Source organism: Cannabis sativa, chromosome X (assembly GCF_029168945.1).
Source record: "Cannabis sativa cultivar Pink pepper isolate KNU-18-1 chromosome X, ASM2916894v1, whole genome shotgun sequence".
NCBI classification, from domain to species: Eukaryota; Viridiplantae; Streptophyta; class Magnoliopsida; order Rosales; family Cannabaceae; genus Cannabis; species Cannabis sativa.
In genome coordinates, this window is record NC_083610.1 from 58,327,967 (window position 1) to 58,343,565 (window position 15,599).

A 15,599-nucleotide genomic window follows, 5' to 3' on the forward strand; every position below is an offset into this window, starting at 1 on the left:
ATTAACTCTGTATTCCTTTTGTTTCTCTTGGAGAAGAAGAAAGCTTATAAGAATTTTGGCAGAGGTTCTGTAACTAAAAATTGTTCACCCTTTGCACATGAAAAATTAGGATATTTATAAGCACATGTGTGGGTAAGGGCATACCCTTGACCCACCTAGGATTTCGTACTCAGCACGTTACAATAGCTGGTGTTACAACATGGCGATCTGACCGTTGGTAGGTAAGGAGCCTCCTCATCGTGTGGTGTTTGGCTGCTGCAATCCAATTCGTGGGACTAAGGACACGTGTCACCCAAAGATTTCACCTTACAAAGTTGGTGTCTAGACAAGTCGTCGGACAAAAAGGAGCTACAGAGCATGTAAGCACACTACCAAAGTATGATGTAGGGGACAAGATCTGATTCGGTGTCAGAAGGTATGTAAGCCGTCGGACAAAAAGGAGCTACAGAGCATGTAAGCACACTACCAAAGTCTGATGTAGGGGACAAGATCTGATTCGGTGTCAGAAGGTATGCAACCGTCGTATTTACCTTCAGATGAGATACACCCGAGTAGCTTCCAGGAACATTTGGCTAAGGCTTTTCGAGACCAGACTAATCTGCTACCATCTCGGAGCACTTATGACTTCTGATCCTTCTCTATAACAGTTTTATTAATAAGAATCCTGGAGTCCTTTTGGTATATAACAGCTTTGGTATATAACACCTTCCGTGACGCCGAGTGGCGGAGGGTATACACTAACCAAGTAACCATACATAATTTGATGTGGCGCTCTTCCGTGATTGCCACGTACACTTCATCTGAGAATACGGATAACAATTCTAAATTTTGAAAAATATTTTAAATAACTATTTTCTTATTATATATAAACAAAAAAATTAATAGATTAATATATATATAGTGCAATAGAGAAAAAGAAAAGTTAATTAAAAAAATTTTTTCCTCAAATTTTGAAATGTATCAAATCATGTCCTCTGAACTTTTAAGGTCGTTAAAAAATGCCTATTAAACTATTGAAATTGTTGAATTTAATGACTTTTATCTAATTTTAGTAAAAAAATTCTAACATGGATGAAAGTTCAGGGGGCATGATTTAGTACATGTCAAAGTTTAAGGGGCATGATTTGGTAGATATTAAAATCTAGGGAGCATGGTTTAGTACATAAACAATCACTGAAATAGTAAAATTGAATGAAATTAGACAAAAGTTCTTAAAATCTAATAATTTTAATAGTTCAAGAGAAATTTTTAACGACAAAAAAAGTTCGATTTTGTAGATGTTAAAGTTGAGAAGCAAAAATCCTAATTAAAAAAAAAAAAAAGTCCTCCTAAGATAGTAGCTAGGAGACTTGGAGAGTTCGAACTACAAAAAACGTTTTGCTACTACAACTGATTATTGAATGCCATACTCTGCTCCTGAGTTCCATTCTATCCGTAAAGTGTTTCACACCCTAAAATACTCATCTTCGCTTTTGGGCAGCTAGCTAGCTAGCTGCAACAATACCAAACTCCAATTCCAACCCCCAACCTCAACCTATGTTGGATTCATTTCGAAACTCTTCCAAGCTTCCCAAGAAGGTATCTAAATTCTCTTATTTTTTTTTTCTCGGGTTTCCTTTATACTTATACATAGATATGCATATCTATCTATTGTACATGTATCGCTTTTCATAGAATTGGGCAAACGAATGCTTCGTTTCCAAAATTGTTTAAACCTTCCGTTTGGTTGCCGAGGAAATTAGAGCTACTGGAAAGAAAGTGAATTTGCGGGCTCTTCTTTTTTTGTCGTTATTATTTTTTCAAGTAATCCAATTCAACTTTGTTAAAAAGAAAAAACAAGTAATCCATCCAATTCAAATATATTGCTTAAGCTTCACAGTTGTGCCATACATTTAAATGATTTCTTACTTAAATATTTGCGTCTTTATATCAAAACAAAATTATGACAAATTCACTCTTACCATTCAAAACAGCAACAAAATCAAGAAAAAGAATGGTTAGGGTCGAGTTTCAAGGCAGAGAACTTCATTCCAGGTCTTGTTATTGGTTTCATATGCGGTTTGCTTTTTGATTTATCAAAGGCCGGTGGAAACCAGACAAATACAACGAGAAAATGGTCGTCAAGCAAGCTCCAAACCCAAGATTTGGTCTTAAATAGTGGTGATCAAGAACTTAAAATGGTCGGCCCCTGAATTGCTTCTGTTCTTATTCTATTTGGTGTGTTATATTATATTATTATGGTACCCTGACCCTTATATTTTGTTTCCGGCTTAAAATGGTAGACTTGTGTAGAGTTTCATGTGTTCTTATTTAAGGATATCATACCATATTACCCAATTTCTCTCAAAAGTTTAAGGTGTTAGAAAGTATCTTTATAACATAGTAACAAGGATGCATGTGAATTCAAAGAATACTTGACTTAATTTGCGGCAACATGCTATCTTTAGAGCTAAAAGGAAACATAATGTTGTTTTATCATGTAAAAAAGAACCAGGGGATGTCTCAAGCTTCCAGGGTAACTTTCTGTTGAACTCTATAAATTCTGGGGAACATAGTTTGTTAGCCAGTAGCTATTTAAGTTTCTTTGTCCTCCTTTTTAAAATTTTATTTGGTCTATTTATTAAATGGAATTCTCTGTTTATGCTCTGAGTGTTAACGCCTTGGTTGCTCATGGTAGGTTCTGATAGTTAGACAAGATCTGAAGATGAAATCAGGAAAGATTGCATCTCAATGTGCTCGTAAGATATTTATTAGTTTCTGCTTTGTGACATATCTTTCCGTTTGTACTGTTTCAGCACCTGCCCTTTTGCTTTCGTTGAATTTGTATTCATCATTTACTTTGCTGATCTGTGATCATTTGCCTAATTATTTATTTCACAAAAATGCAGATGCTGCCACTGGCATGTATGCAGAACTTATGCAAAGGTGATTGTTACTATGTTCTTGTTATATTACCTTGCCTTGCCTCTATACCCCAACTCACCTTTTCTCTTTCTGTCTTAATTCTCAAGCGCCTTTTTTTTTTCCCTTTCTTTCAACATTTTTGGAAGGAGAAACAGATATGTAATTACCTGTCTGCTAATAGTTGATTAGTCAGGTTTTTCTTCTACATTGTTTCTACTTTTAACCTAAGGTTGATCTGAAACCTTACGACTCTAGTTTTCTTTCTCTGTTCTTAAAACTTCGACAACACTCATCTAGTGAGTGTTCTGAACTTAAGGCTTAAAATGATACACATAATTGCATCTACAGAACATTTATTATTGAATCTTTCTACTTCGTATAAATGATATTTCATGATTGTTCCTTTTTGTGCATATTGCAGCCGCCGATCCCTTTTGAAACAATGGGAGCAATGTGGGCAGCCAAAAATAGTTCTCACCTGCAAGAACCAACAAGAAATGTTAGTTCTCCCTTGAAATGTATTAACTCCTTTTCCGCTAGTTATGTGAGCTAATTTTTCTTTTTTTCAGGAATAAACTGAAGGAAGAAGCTGACAGCATTGGCCTTCCTACTTTTGTTGTTGCTGATGCTGGGCGAACACAGGTATATATATTTGTTACTGATTCAAATAGGATAGCTCAGATATTCAAAGGTCATCTAAGGAATTGAAGTGCAAATAGGCCGTGGTAGTATTAGTATTTCTTATAATAAAAAAACATTTCTTTTTCGAAATAAAAAAGGTCTGGTTTTGTCATTTTTAATAGAGAAAAGAAAACTATCTTGAGGTGAAAATGGTTTGTCAAATAAATCTGAATGGTATAATGTCCACTTGGAGACATACTCCTGCTGCTTTATTATCCTTCTTCTGGATTTGGGGTTGGGATGGAATCTGATTTCCTCTCCCATTAGTTGAGGTTTATTATAGAACTTTTTACTGGCCTTGTTATGCTAAACTTTACACTTTTTATCATCTTTAGGTTCAAAGTAATGCATATTTAGTTTGTACATATAGTTCATTGCCTGTGCCATATGAGAACATTTTGAGCTCTTTTAGGACAAGAAATGGACTCTATGATTTAGGTGTTTTTTTAATGCTCGAGATGGCTGTATATATTACATGATATGGTACATTTTGGGTTCGAATTAGGTGTATTCATTCTTACCTGAACAAGATACTACCATTCTTCTGATAAAAAAAAGATGTTACCTTAGTCGGTCTAAAATTTTGGCCAATTTCTTGTCATTAAATTTCTTACTTTTTACCCAGGTTTCATCAGGTTCAAGAACTGTTCTGGCCATTGGACCCGGTATGTACTTTTCTGCTTTCTTCTCTCTTAACACAGAAATATTGGATGCTTTTATACCAAGTTTGCTATGCTTCATTAATCCCTTGCCCCTTGTATTAGTGAATATAATGGAACCTAAAAATATCTCTGCCTATGTTGTGTATAAACACATCTCTGTTACTGAGCAGGACCGAAAGTCATTATAGATTCGGTGTCGGGAAAACAAAATCTACTTTGAACTTATAAGGAGGAGGTCTAGTTTAACTGGCTTACAACAATTTAAGTTCAAGTATGGTTCTATCACAATGAGAACAATTTCTTATCTCTTAAGGGATTTGCAGCCAAAACTGCAAGATGTCTACAAATCAGGTTTCGTTTTAATTTGTTTTTATTTTTAACAGTCACTATATTCCTTGAGTAGAAAGCTCCCATGTTAGCTTGGCTGGAGTAAGAGAAGATATGTGTAGGTTGAGATTTTCATTGTATTAAATTATTGTATGCAGTGTAGATGTTTCTTAATGATGAAAAAGAACTCAATTGTATCTTAAACTGAAACTATTAACTAGAGGTTGGATTGTGACAATGGAATTCCATAATTTTTATTTCAATGATGAATTTAAACCATTTTAAAGAGTACAAAAACACAATGACCTGATCATCTACAAGCACATTCAATTGCCAAAGACTCAATATAGAAATAACACGTCTTTTGCTGTTTTTAGCTCATAGCTTGTAACGCCCGTATTTTATATTTACTAAACTCAAAAGATAACTTTAATATTTTATAGCTTAATAACCATAAGGGTTGGGATCCCGAGTATCAAAATACAATTTAAAAGTATTTTGCTAATATGTACATATAATATTTTTTTAAAAAAACTCGCTAGTATGCAACCTCAAAATACAGACTCCAAAATAATAAAAGATCGAAACCCTCTAGGTTGCACTGCCGCGATATGTACAATCACTGCCGGGCTCTATCTCACTGTTCCTCCAGCTTTGCTTTTCCTTTACCTACACAAGGTAGCAAACTGATGAGTCAACAGACTCAGTAAGATATGCAAGAAATATATAAAAATAATGCGATGCCGGCTTTATGATTAAGCCACCCTGAGCTCAATAATTAAGCTCACCAAATGGTTAAGAACGTTCTTAAGGGAAGTACGACTACTATACCAAATGCACTAAAGTACCAAAATCTGTACTCGTGTTGGTAGAGCCCTAACTGTACTCCCGGGAATTACTAAGTGTTGTACCACGAACACGACGTACCCCTGGTACTCGTGTTGGTAACACCGTAACCACACTAAAATGCAACACTATACTAACACCCTAATAATCATATTCATATTAGTGCTAGTAGTGCAAACAACCATAATAAGCATATATTCATATATATATTCTTATGCTATCTTACCTCGTTCTGTGCTCAAGTGTGCCGGTTAGCTTGAGTGGAAACGCAGCTCGACGTTTTACAGGGCCCTAAATCATAATGTTCAAAATTCGATGAGAGACACGCTAAAATACTTATCGGGGGTTTAAAATAGAAACTAAACTTAACCGTATCGATAAATAGGATGCCAATACCCTAAATTACTTGAAAACGGGAAAAACTAGGGCTTGGGAAAAAGCCCCGGTAATCGACAGGTTCCCCAGCAGGAACCCCGGTTCTACGGGTACCAACCGGTCGACCGGTTGCAAGAGGCTTCTCAGAACCGGTGGACCGGTTCTGAGTTGGGGACAAAAATTCGATCCCTTTAATTCAAATCAAGCCCAAACTTTTCTATAACTTCCAGAACACCTGCTCATACCCCAAATAACACATTCCAATCATCAATTTATAATAAACAAGTCAAAACATAGAATCACCATTAGAGCCCAAGTTGGAGTTCATAAACTCCAATTGACTCACAATAAGGTAACCCCCCCTTAAATTGATCCAAACCAGCAGCAAAGACATAATTAACACCAGATTACAAATTAGAATGACTCAAGAACAAACAGCCACTAAAACCATTAACTCAACCCTCACAATTCAACCTAAACCTAAGAAAAGCATGAAGAAGGTAACTAAATAGAGATACCTTGAGTTGAGGCTTAAGAATTCAGCTGGACTTCTTGTTGAAGAGCTGAAATTTCACAGCTTCAAGCTGCTCCTAGGGAAATCGAGAGCAAGAGAGAGAGAGAGAGATTGTAGAAAAGTGATAGTTTTCTATTTTTTTCTAGGACTTTCAAGAGAAAAGGGATTTTTATATAAATCTATTACTTAATAGATTTAACTATTAGGCTGAATAAAAATAAGAATAAAAGAAAACATTAAAAGACCAATCACCCCATATGTAAATACCAAAAATTCAATAAAAACTTCTAAGGACTTTTAGTTATAAAAATTATTCCGGTCAAAACCCGATACTAATAACCCTAACATTGATGCCTCAAAATAATAAAGTGCTATAACATACAATATACGACTCTCTAAAGGTCCAACGTCGCTTTCTACAGCTTCCGTACACAAACACAGAAATTGGGTAATTTACATTAAATAGCATAATAACATATATGATATTAAATATATTTCCAAAATATACATTTCATAATTATTAATTAATCTCATACATAAACCTTAATTATTTAATAATTCAAGGTATTAATCATATGCGGTCTTTACAATTATCCCCCCGTTAAAAGGATTTCGCCCTCGAAATCTACCTGAACAACTCAGGATGCTGAGCCCTCATATCAGCCTCCAACTCCCAAGTGGCTTCTTCCACTTTACTATTCCTCCAGAGTACTTTAATCAACGATATGGTTTTAGTTCGAAGGACCTTTTCCTTCCTATCCAGAATTTGCACCGGTTGTTCGTCATAAGATAGGTCAGGTTGCAACTCCAACATCTCATAACTCAGAACGTGCATTGGGTCAGATACATACTTTCTCAGCATGGAAACATGAAATACATTATGCACAGCTGACAATGATGGAGGTAAAGCCAACCGATAAGCAACTTGTCCAACCTTTTCCAGAATTTCAAAAGGTCCAATAAACCTAGGGCTCAACTTGCCTTTCTTTCCAAAGCGTCTGATCCCTTTCATTGGAGATACTCGTAGAAAGACATGATCACCAGATTGGAATGTAACATCCCGTCACTTGGGATCTGCATAAATTTTCTGCCTGCTTTGAGAAGCAAGCATTCGAGCTTTAATCTTGTCTATTGCCTCATTTGTTTTCTGAACCAACTCAGGGCCTAAGTATTTCCGTTCTCCTGTTTCGTCCCAATGAATTGGTGAACGACATTTCCTGCCATAGAGCAGCTCATAAGGAGCCATTCCTATGGTACTTTGATAGCTATTATTATAGGAGAATTCAATCAGAGGCAAATACTTACTCCATGACCCTCTAAAATCCATGACACAAGCTCGTAACAAGTCTTCAAGTATTTGAATAGTTCGTTCAGATTGCCCATCTGTTTGAGGATGAAAGGCTGTGCTAAATTTAAAATTAGTTCACATAGCCTTTTGTAAACTCACCCAAAACTTCGATGTAAATTTAGGGTCTCTATCTGAAACGATAGATTTCGGTATTCCATGAAGACGAATAATTTCTTTCACATACAAATCAGCATACTGATCCACTGTATAGGTTACCTTAACAGGTAAGAAATGTGCTGACTTTGTAAAGCGATCCACTACAACCCAAACTGAGTCGTATGTTCCTGTGGTTCTAGGCAAGCCAACCACAAAGTCCATCGCAATGTCTTCCCACTTCCATTCTGGAAGTGTTAATGGCTGAAGTAATCCTGCCGGTCGTTGATGCTCAGTTTTGATTTGTTGACAGGTTAAGCACTTAGTGACATAATCCACCACATCCCTCTTCATCCCATACCACCAAAAATAGGGTTTCAAGTCTTGATACATTTTGGTGGTTCCTGGATGCAATGAGTAAGGGGTAGTATGAGCTTCTTCCAGAATTTCTTTCTTAAGCTCGGCGTTATTAGGAACGCATACTCGTGCTTTAAACAACAACATTCCACTGTCAGAAGCTGAAAAGTTCTTAGCTTTGCCCGCTAAAGCATCTTCTCGAATCTTTACCAATTCAGGATCTTCTAATTGAGTCACTCTGATTCTTTCCAACAAGTCTGACTGAAGTGATAGATTATACAATTTCTCAGTCACCAACTCAATGTTTGCCCTAGTCATCTCTGAGGCTAACCAAGGGGAAACCATGACCATGTTGGATATCTGATCAGGTCCCTTTCTGCTTAAGGCATCTGCCACCACATTTGCCTTTCCAGGATGATACAGGATTTCACAGTCATAGTCTTTCACCAACTCTAACCACCTTCTCTGTCTCATGTTTAGATCCTTCTGAGTGAAAAAGTACTTGAGACTCTTGTGGTCAGTATCTATCTCACACATTTCTCCATATAAGTAGTGTCGCCAAATTTTAAGGGCAAACACCACTGCTGCAAGTTCCAGGTCGTGAGTTGGGTAACGCTGCTCATAATCTTTCAATTGTCGAGAAGCGTAGGCTATGACTTTATCTGCGTGCATTAACACACAGCCTGAACCCTGCCTTGATGCATCACAATACACCACAAATTTCTCATGATCAGATGGCAGGGCAAGAACAGGAGCTGTAATCAACCGTTGCTTCAGCTCTTGAAAACTCTTTTCACACTTATCTGACCATATAAATCGCTGGTTCTTCCTAGTTAACTCGGATAACGACATTGCAATCTTAGAAAAACCTTCCACAAAACGTCGATAATAACCCGCTAAACCGAGAAAACTTTGAATTTCAGTGACTGTTTTAGGTCTAGGCCAATTCTTCACCGCCTCAATCTTCCCTGGATCAACCATAATCCCATCTTTCCCAACAATATGCCCCAGAAAGGACACTTGTGACAGCCAGAACTCACATTTTTTGAACTTTGCATAGAGTTTATGATCTCTAAGTCGCTGCAGAACCATTCGAAGATGTTGCTCATGTTCTGCTTCTAACCGAGAGTACACAAGAATATCGTCGATAAATACAATCACAAAATTATCGAGGAAATCCTTGAATACCCTATTCATGATATCCATAAAGGCTGCCGGAGCATTTGTTAACCCGAAAGACATAACCAGGAACTCGTAATGACCATACCTGGTTTGGAATGCTGTCTTCGGAATATCCTCTTCTCGAATTCTCAACTGATGATATCCAGACCTCAAGTCAATCTTAGAGAATACCGTTTTGCCCTGAAGTTGATCAAACAAATCGTCAATTCTGGGCAGAGGATATTTATTCTTAATGGTTAACTTATTCAGCTCTCGATAATCGATACACATCCGAAGAGTTCCATCTTTCTTCTTCACAAATAGAACTGGGGCTCCCCAAGGTGACACACTAGGCCGAGGGAACCCTAGATCCAACATCCCTTGGAGTTGTATCTTCAGTTCTTTTAATTCAGCAGGTGCCATTCGGTAGGGTGCCTTTGAAACAGGTTCTGCTCCAGGAATTAAATCAATGATGAAATCTATCTCCCGCTGAGGTGGTAATCCAGGCAATTCCTCTGGAAACACATCCAGGAATTCCTTAACCACTTTAACCTCTTCGGGTCCAAGTAACACGGGTTTACTAGAATCCACTACCACTGCTAGAAATCCAACACATCCACTACGTAACAAATCCCTAGCTTTTAATGCTGAGATTCTTGGAACACGAGAACCTTGGACCATACCACCAAAAACAAAAGGTTCCTCATTCTTCGGTTCAAAAGACACCATTTTCCATTTACAATCAATACTAGCAGAGTATTTAGACAAAAAGTCCATGCCAAGTATAATGTCGAACTCGGCCGATGGTAACTCCACAAGATCAGCGCTCAATTCTCTATTTTCAATTCTAATTAACACTGATCTAACCCACTTTCTTGAAATAATTAATTCTCCATTAGGCAACAGGGTTCCAAACCCCGTCTCAAGAATATCACTAGGTCTATCAAACTGGTCAAGAAGTCTTGATGACACGTAAAACTGAGTAGCACCCGAGTCAAATAAAACAGTATAAACAAAACCATTGATTAGAAGCTGACCTGTAACTACTGAAGGACTGGCAGCAGCATCAGCCTGAGTTATAGCAAATACACGAGCAGGTGTAGGCACAGGTTTGACCTCAGGCTTTGGTTCCTCTTTCTTCAGCTGAGGACAGTCTTTCTTAAGATGTCTCACTGAACCACACTGAAAACAGGCTCTCCGGTTACAAGTCCCGGGGTGATGCTTCTTGCAACGCGGGCACTCAGGATAGGAATAAGTCTGACGTCCTCCTTTGTTCTGGTTTCCTCGAAACCTTTTACTTTGCCCTGAACTTCCCGAAGATGGAAAAGTTCTTTTCTTTTGCTCAAAAGTGGAATCTCCACTTTCCTTTCCTGGACCCGAAACAGGGATAGTAGTGGTCCCACCGACACCAGGAGGTTCTCGGGTTTCTTGCAAAAACAAACTCAGTAAGATATGCAAGAAATATATAAAAATAATGCGATGTCGGCTTTATGATTAAGCCGCCCTGAGCTCAATAATTAAGCTCACCAAATGGTTAAGAACGTTCTTAAGGGAAGTACAACTACTATACCAAATGCACTAAAGTACCAAAATCTGTACTCGTGTTGGTAGAGCCCTAACTGTACTCCCGGGAATTACTAAGTGTTGTACCACGAACACGACGTACCCCTGGTACTCGTGTTGGTAACACCGTAACCACACTAAAATGCAACACTATACTAACACCCTAATAATCATATTCATATTAGTGCTAGTAGTGCAAACAACCATAATAAGCATATATTCATATATATATATATATATATATTCTTATGCTATCTTACCTCGTTCCGTGCTCAAGTGTGCCGGTCAGCCTGAGTGGAAACGCAGCTCGACGTTTTACAGGGCCCTAAACCATAATGTTCAAAATTCAATGAGAGACACGCTAAAATACTTATCGAGGGTTTAAAATAGAAACTAAACTTAACCCTATCGATAAATAGGATGCCAATACCCTAAATTACTTGAAAACGGGAAAAACTAGGGCTCGGGAAAAAGCCCCAACCGGCAGACCGGTTCCCAACCGGAACCCTAGTTCATGGGTACCAACCGGTCGACCGGTTGCAAGAGGCTTCTCAGAACCGGTCGACCGATTCTGAGCTGGGGACAAAAATTCGATCCCTTTAATTCAAATCAAGCCCAAACTTTTCTATAACTTCCAGAACACCTGCTCATACCCCAAATAACACATTCCAATCATCAATTTATAATAAACAAGTCAAAACATAGAATTACCATTAGAGCCCAAGTTGGAGTTCATAAACTCCAATTGACTCACAACAAGGTAACACCCCCTTAAATTGATCCAAACCAGCAGCAAAGACATAATTAACACCAGATTACAAATTAGAATGACTCAAGAGCAAACAGCCACTAAAACCATTAACTCAACCCTCACAATTCAACCTAAACCTAAGAAAAGCATGAAGAAGGTAACTAAATAGAGATACCTTGAGTTGAGGCTTAAGAATTCAGCTGGACTTCTTGTTGAAGAGCTGAAATTTCACAGCTTCAAGCTGCTCCTAGGGAAATCGAGAGCAAGAGAGCGAGAGAGATTGAAGAAAAGTGATAGTTTTCTATTTTTTTCTAGGACTTTCAAGAGAAAAGGAATTTTTATATAAATCTATTACTTAATAGATTTAACTATTAGGCTGAATAAAAATAAGAATAAAAGAATAATAATAATAAAAGAAAACATTAAAAGACCAATCACCCCATATGTAAATACCAAAAATTCAATAAAAACTTCTAAGGACTTTTAGTTATAAAAATTATTCCGGTCAAAACCCGATACTAATAACCCTAACATTGATGCCTCGAAATAATAAAGTGTTATAACATACAATATACGACTCTCTAAATGCCCAACGTCGCTTTCCACAGCTTCCGTACACAAACACAGAAATTGGGTAATTTACATTAAATAGCATAATAACATATATGATATTAAATATATTTCCAAAATATACATTTCATAATTATTAATTAATCTCATACATAAACCTTAATTATTTAATAATTTAAGGTATTAATCATATGCGGTCTTTACATAGCTCATAGTTTACTGCAATAACAAGTAATAATCAAAGCAATGTTTAAAGGTAATTTTCGAATCTTTATTTTATGTACTTTAGTTAATGTATTATTTATACATTGAATGAGATTCGATCATAGTTTAGATTGTATCGACCACATAACGTCATTGCAATGACAAGTGATAATCTGCTCAATAGAACTTCCAGAATACAGATTGATTAATTTATACTTATCGTCCTTGGATTGGGATGAAGTCCACGGGTGGAGCCAGCTCAAAATTATTGATATGCTAAAGGGTTTTGTCAACCACAAAAAACATAATTTAAATTTAGACAAACATCAAAATAATTTAATCCAATTTGGTTTGATGAGTATCCTACCTAGACTATAATATACTATTCTGCATTTTGTTTGTGTTGTTTCCATTATAAGAAAAATATGTTGGAGAACAAGGGGGTCATGTTCTTTTGCTAAGGAATGAGTTTCAAATTAGAAATAAAAGGAAAGGGCCTAATAACTTTCGCTAGGGGTACTCGGTTGATGGTTCTTTCTCCGGTAAGAAGGCCTACTTAACTCTCATTAAGAGTAAAATCGGTGAGAAAGATAAAGTTTGGGATTGTCTTTGGAGGTTTCAGGTGTAAGAAAGAGTAACTTTTTCTTTAGAAATTGGGAAGCGACATCTTATTGTTCAAATGTCTTCAGTGCATTTTCGGTAATGTTGTAAATTGTTCTATATGCAACAATATGGATGATTCTTTTTCTCGTCCTTTCCCTGAGTGCCCTCTTGCTAGACAAGTTTGGTTCTCAAATTCTTGGGGAATTCATTCGAATCAGCTTAGGTTTGATTTCTCTCTCCAGCTGCTCAAGTGGATTATAGATCCTGGTTCAATGGAGGAAAAACTTAAGTTCTCTTTGTTTACTATCTTTAGTGATTCTGTTTAATGCCATGATTAAGGGTTACCATAAAGCCACTCACAGGGTGCAATATTGGGTAGTTTATGTCATCACCAACAACTCATCATTGGGCAGCATAAGAACAATGTTTGTGTTACTTGAAAGGAGCACCAAAACCAGGTATTATTTATAAGGATCGTGGACACACTCAGATTAAGAGTTTTTCTGATGCAGATTAGGCAGGTTCCAAGATAGATGAAAACTCCACTTCAAGTTAGTATCTTTGTTGGGGGCAATTTGATCTCCTAGAAGAGTAAGAAGTAAATTGTTGTGTCTAGATTCAGTGTAGGATCAGAATATAGAGCTATGGCATAGTCTGTGTAAGATAGTGTGGATTTATCAACTTTTGAGAAACTTTAACGAGTGAATCAAAGAACTTTATGAATATAAATAGGAGTTCTTGTATACTTAAGATTCATACTGATCTACTAATGATCATCGTTGTGATATAAATAACTCTTTCATGATAAATGACATGTTAATGAAAGTTGTTATTTCATATTCAATCCAGTCATGTATAATCAAATTATACACAGTACATTTACTACATGTCTATCCACATATGTGTTTCGAATCAAAATCACACGCACTAGAGTATAGTGTATAGCAAACCCTACTTGGTAATTCCATATTAAATATTCCATACTTTAATATCCTACCGACTTGTTTCATTCATATTGTATGATCTCAATTCTCTTGTACAACCTTACAAGATCATACTATTTCTATATGAATATCAAATTTTTAGATATTTATTAATTATACTTCTATAATTAAAATATTCATTTATCTTATAATTGTATTTCATATATTCTATAATGTATTATCCATTAAATACTTATTTTTAGGGCATAAATCCTAACAAATGAGCAACTCAAATCTTTGAGACACACCCTCTGGAGAAAGAAGACGAAGAAAAAAACACTCAGGTAGAAGGATAACAACAACTCTAACAAAATAAAAAATAGTGTGAGAATAAACAAGATACGACCAGAGCCACGTCGTAAGGTCAAGAAACGGTCGGTGAGCCCTGGTCAGGCAAAAAAATCAAGTGTTGGCTAATAACTTTTACAGAGAAACCCTATAGAGAATATACTTTTTATTTATTTACTTTTTCATTTAAGACCTTAATGTTTTTGAATTTATCACTTCATCTATTTCATAATAAAATTTAAATAATTTTTTTTCCTAAGGTTAAATTATATTGTATGTTTGTATTAAAAATAGAGGCTAGTAGTATGTTTGGAAGAACTTTTTTTTACCAAAAATATATTTAGAGGACTACTTTTAACATTTTAATAATAAGAGTATTTATATATATATATATTTTCAAAAGGATGTCTAAAACAAAATATAACAATATAAAAGAGATCTTTTCTGTATTGTTTCTTTATTTTATTAATATATTAATTTATTTTAATATATTTTTTATTAAATATATCAAAAAATGTTTTTATTTTTTATTAATATAGGATAAATAAGTAAATATATATATATATTCTAAATAAATTATTAAGAAGTTTTTCCAAAAGAATGAAATTTAAATCAAATCTAATTATTTATGTTCAATCCAATTAATCGTAAAAATTGTCAATTTATTTTGATATTCATGAGAAATTTTTTTAGTTCAATAATTTTTTTATCAACGTCTATGTTGTAGTTTTTTTAAGATAATTTGTAAATTCTCATAAAATTTTAAATAACTTACAAGTTGATAATAATGTATGACATTTTTTAGGGATAATTACATAAATTACTATTTTTTGTAAAAAAATTATATTTTTATGTTTAATTTTTTTTTTTTTTTACATTTTTACAGGTTTTCATAAAAACAACACGAAAACAACAAGAAAATTACATAAAAGTAATATTAAAATAACATCTAAATAACATCAAGACAATAATAAAAAATAACATATAGATAATAAAAAATCAACAACAAATTAACAAGAGTACAACATAAAAAGACTGTAATTTCTGTAAATAAAAAAAAAAATTGTAAAAATGTTTAAAATTTCGTGAAATGGTATTTTTATAATTTTTTTGTTTCTTTTTTTTTGTGTATTTATAAAATAATCTTTTTTTATATAACTATTTAAAAATTATTTTTGTTACCATAAATTATATTTTCTTAAAAATTAATAAATAATATTAAATAAGTACAACATATATGATTATAAAAATAATTAAATTAAAATACTTCAATTTGAATACCAAAAATAATAAAAATAGAACAGAAGGTCCTTTGTAGCGTATATTTGCGGCAGTCATTTTAAAAAGGAAAAATTCCACTTTACTACAT

The 15,599-nt window shown here is 35.0% G+C and overlaps 2 protein-coding genes and 1 long non-coding RNA gene across 3 annotated transcripts; 1 reads left to right on the forward strand and 2 right to left on the reverse strand.

The window, feature by feature from the left end:
* Positions 1–1,304: 1,304 nt before the first annotated feature.
* On the forward strand, positions 1,305–4,837 carry LOC115705927 (uncharacterized). Its single transcript, XM_030633407.2, has 8 exons — positions 1,305–1,578; positions 1,974–2,180; positions 2,678–2,738; positions 2,889–2,925; positions 3,326–3,403; positions 3,474–3,546; positions 4,211–4,250; positions 4,418–4,837. The coding sequence occupies exons 1-8, from the start codon at positions 1,537–1,539 to the stop codon at positions 4,465–4,467; spliced, it is 588 nt and encodes a 195-aa protein (XP_030489267.1). The 5' UTR covers positions 1,305–1,536; the 3' UTR covers positions 4,468–4,837.
* A 359-nt stretch (positions 4,838–5,196) lies between these two features.
* Positions 5,197–6,499, reverse strand: LOC133032799 (uncharacterized). The gene is made up of 3 exons (XR_009685397.1): positions 6,314–6,499; positions 5,647–5,711; positions 5,197–5,243 (listed from the first exon to the last, which is right to left on the reverse strand). It is a non-coding gene; the product is annotated as an uncharacterized LOC133032799 (long non-coding RNA).
* A 435-nt stretch (positions 6,500–6,934) lies between these two features.
* On the reverse strand, positions 6,935–7,555 carry LOC115717935 (uncharacterized). The gene is made up of 2 exons (XM_030646904.2): positions 7,445–7,555; positions 6,935–7,243 (listed from the first exon to the last, which is right to left on the reverse strand). Exons 1-2 carry the CDS (start codon positions 7,553–7,555, stop codon positions 6,935–6,937), a joined length of 420 nt encoding a protein of 139 aa, XP_030502764.2.
* Between the last annotated feature and the right edge of the window lie 8,044 nt (positions 7,556–15,599).

Coding starts and splice junctions, on each gene's coding strand:
- LOC115717935 (XM_030646904.2), bottom strand. CDS start 7,555: ATGGCTCCTTATGAGCTGCTCTATGGCAGGAAATGTCGTTCACCAATT. Junction 7,244..7,444: donor TGGTTCAGAAAACAAATGAG/GCAATAGACAAG, acceptor ATTCTGGAAAAG/GTTGGACAAGTTGCTTATCG.
- LOC115705927 (XM_030633407.2), top strand. CDS start 1,537: ATGTTGGATTCATTTCGAAACTCTTCCAAGCTTCCCAAGAAG. Junction 2,181..2,677: donor GTGATCAAGAACTTAAAATG/GTCGGCCCCTGA, acceptor TGCTCATGGTAG/GTTCTGATAGTTAGACAAGA. Junction 3,547..4,210: donor CTGATGCTGGGCGAACACAG/GTATATATATTT, acceptor CTTTTTACCCAG/GTTTCATCAGGTTCAAGAAC.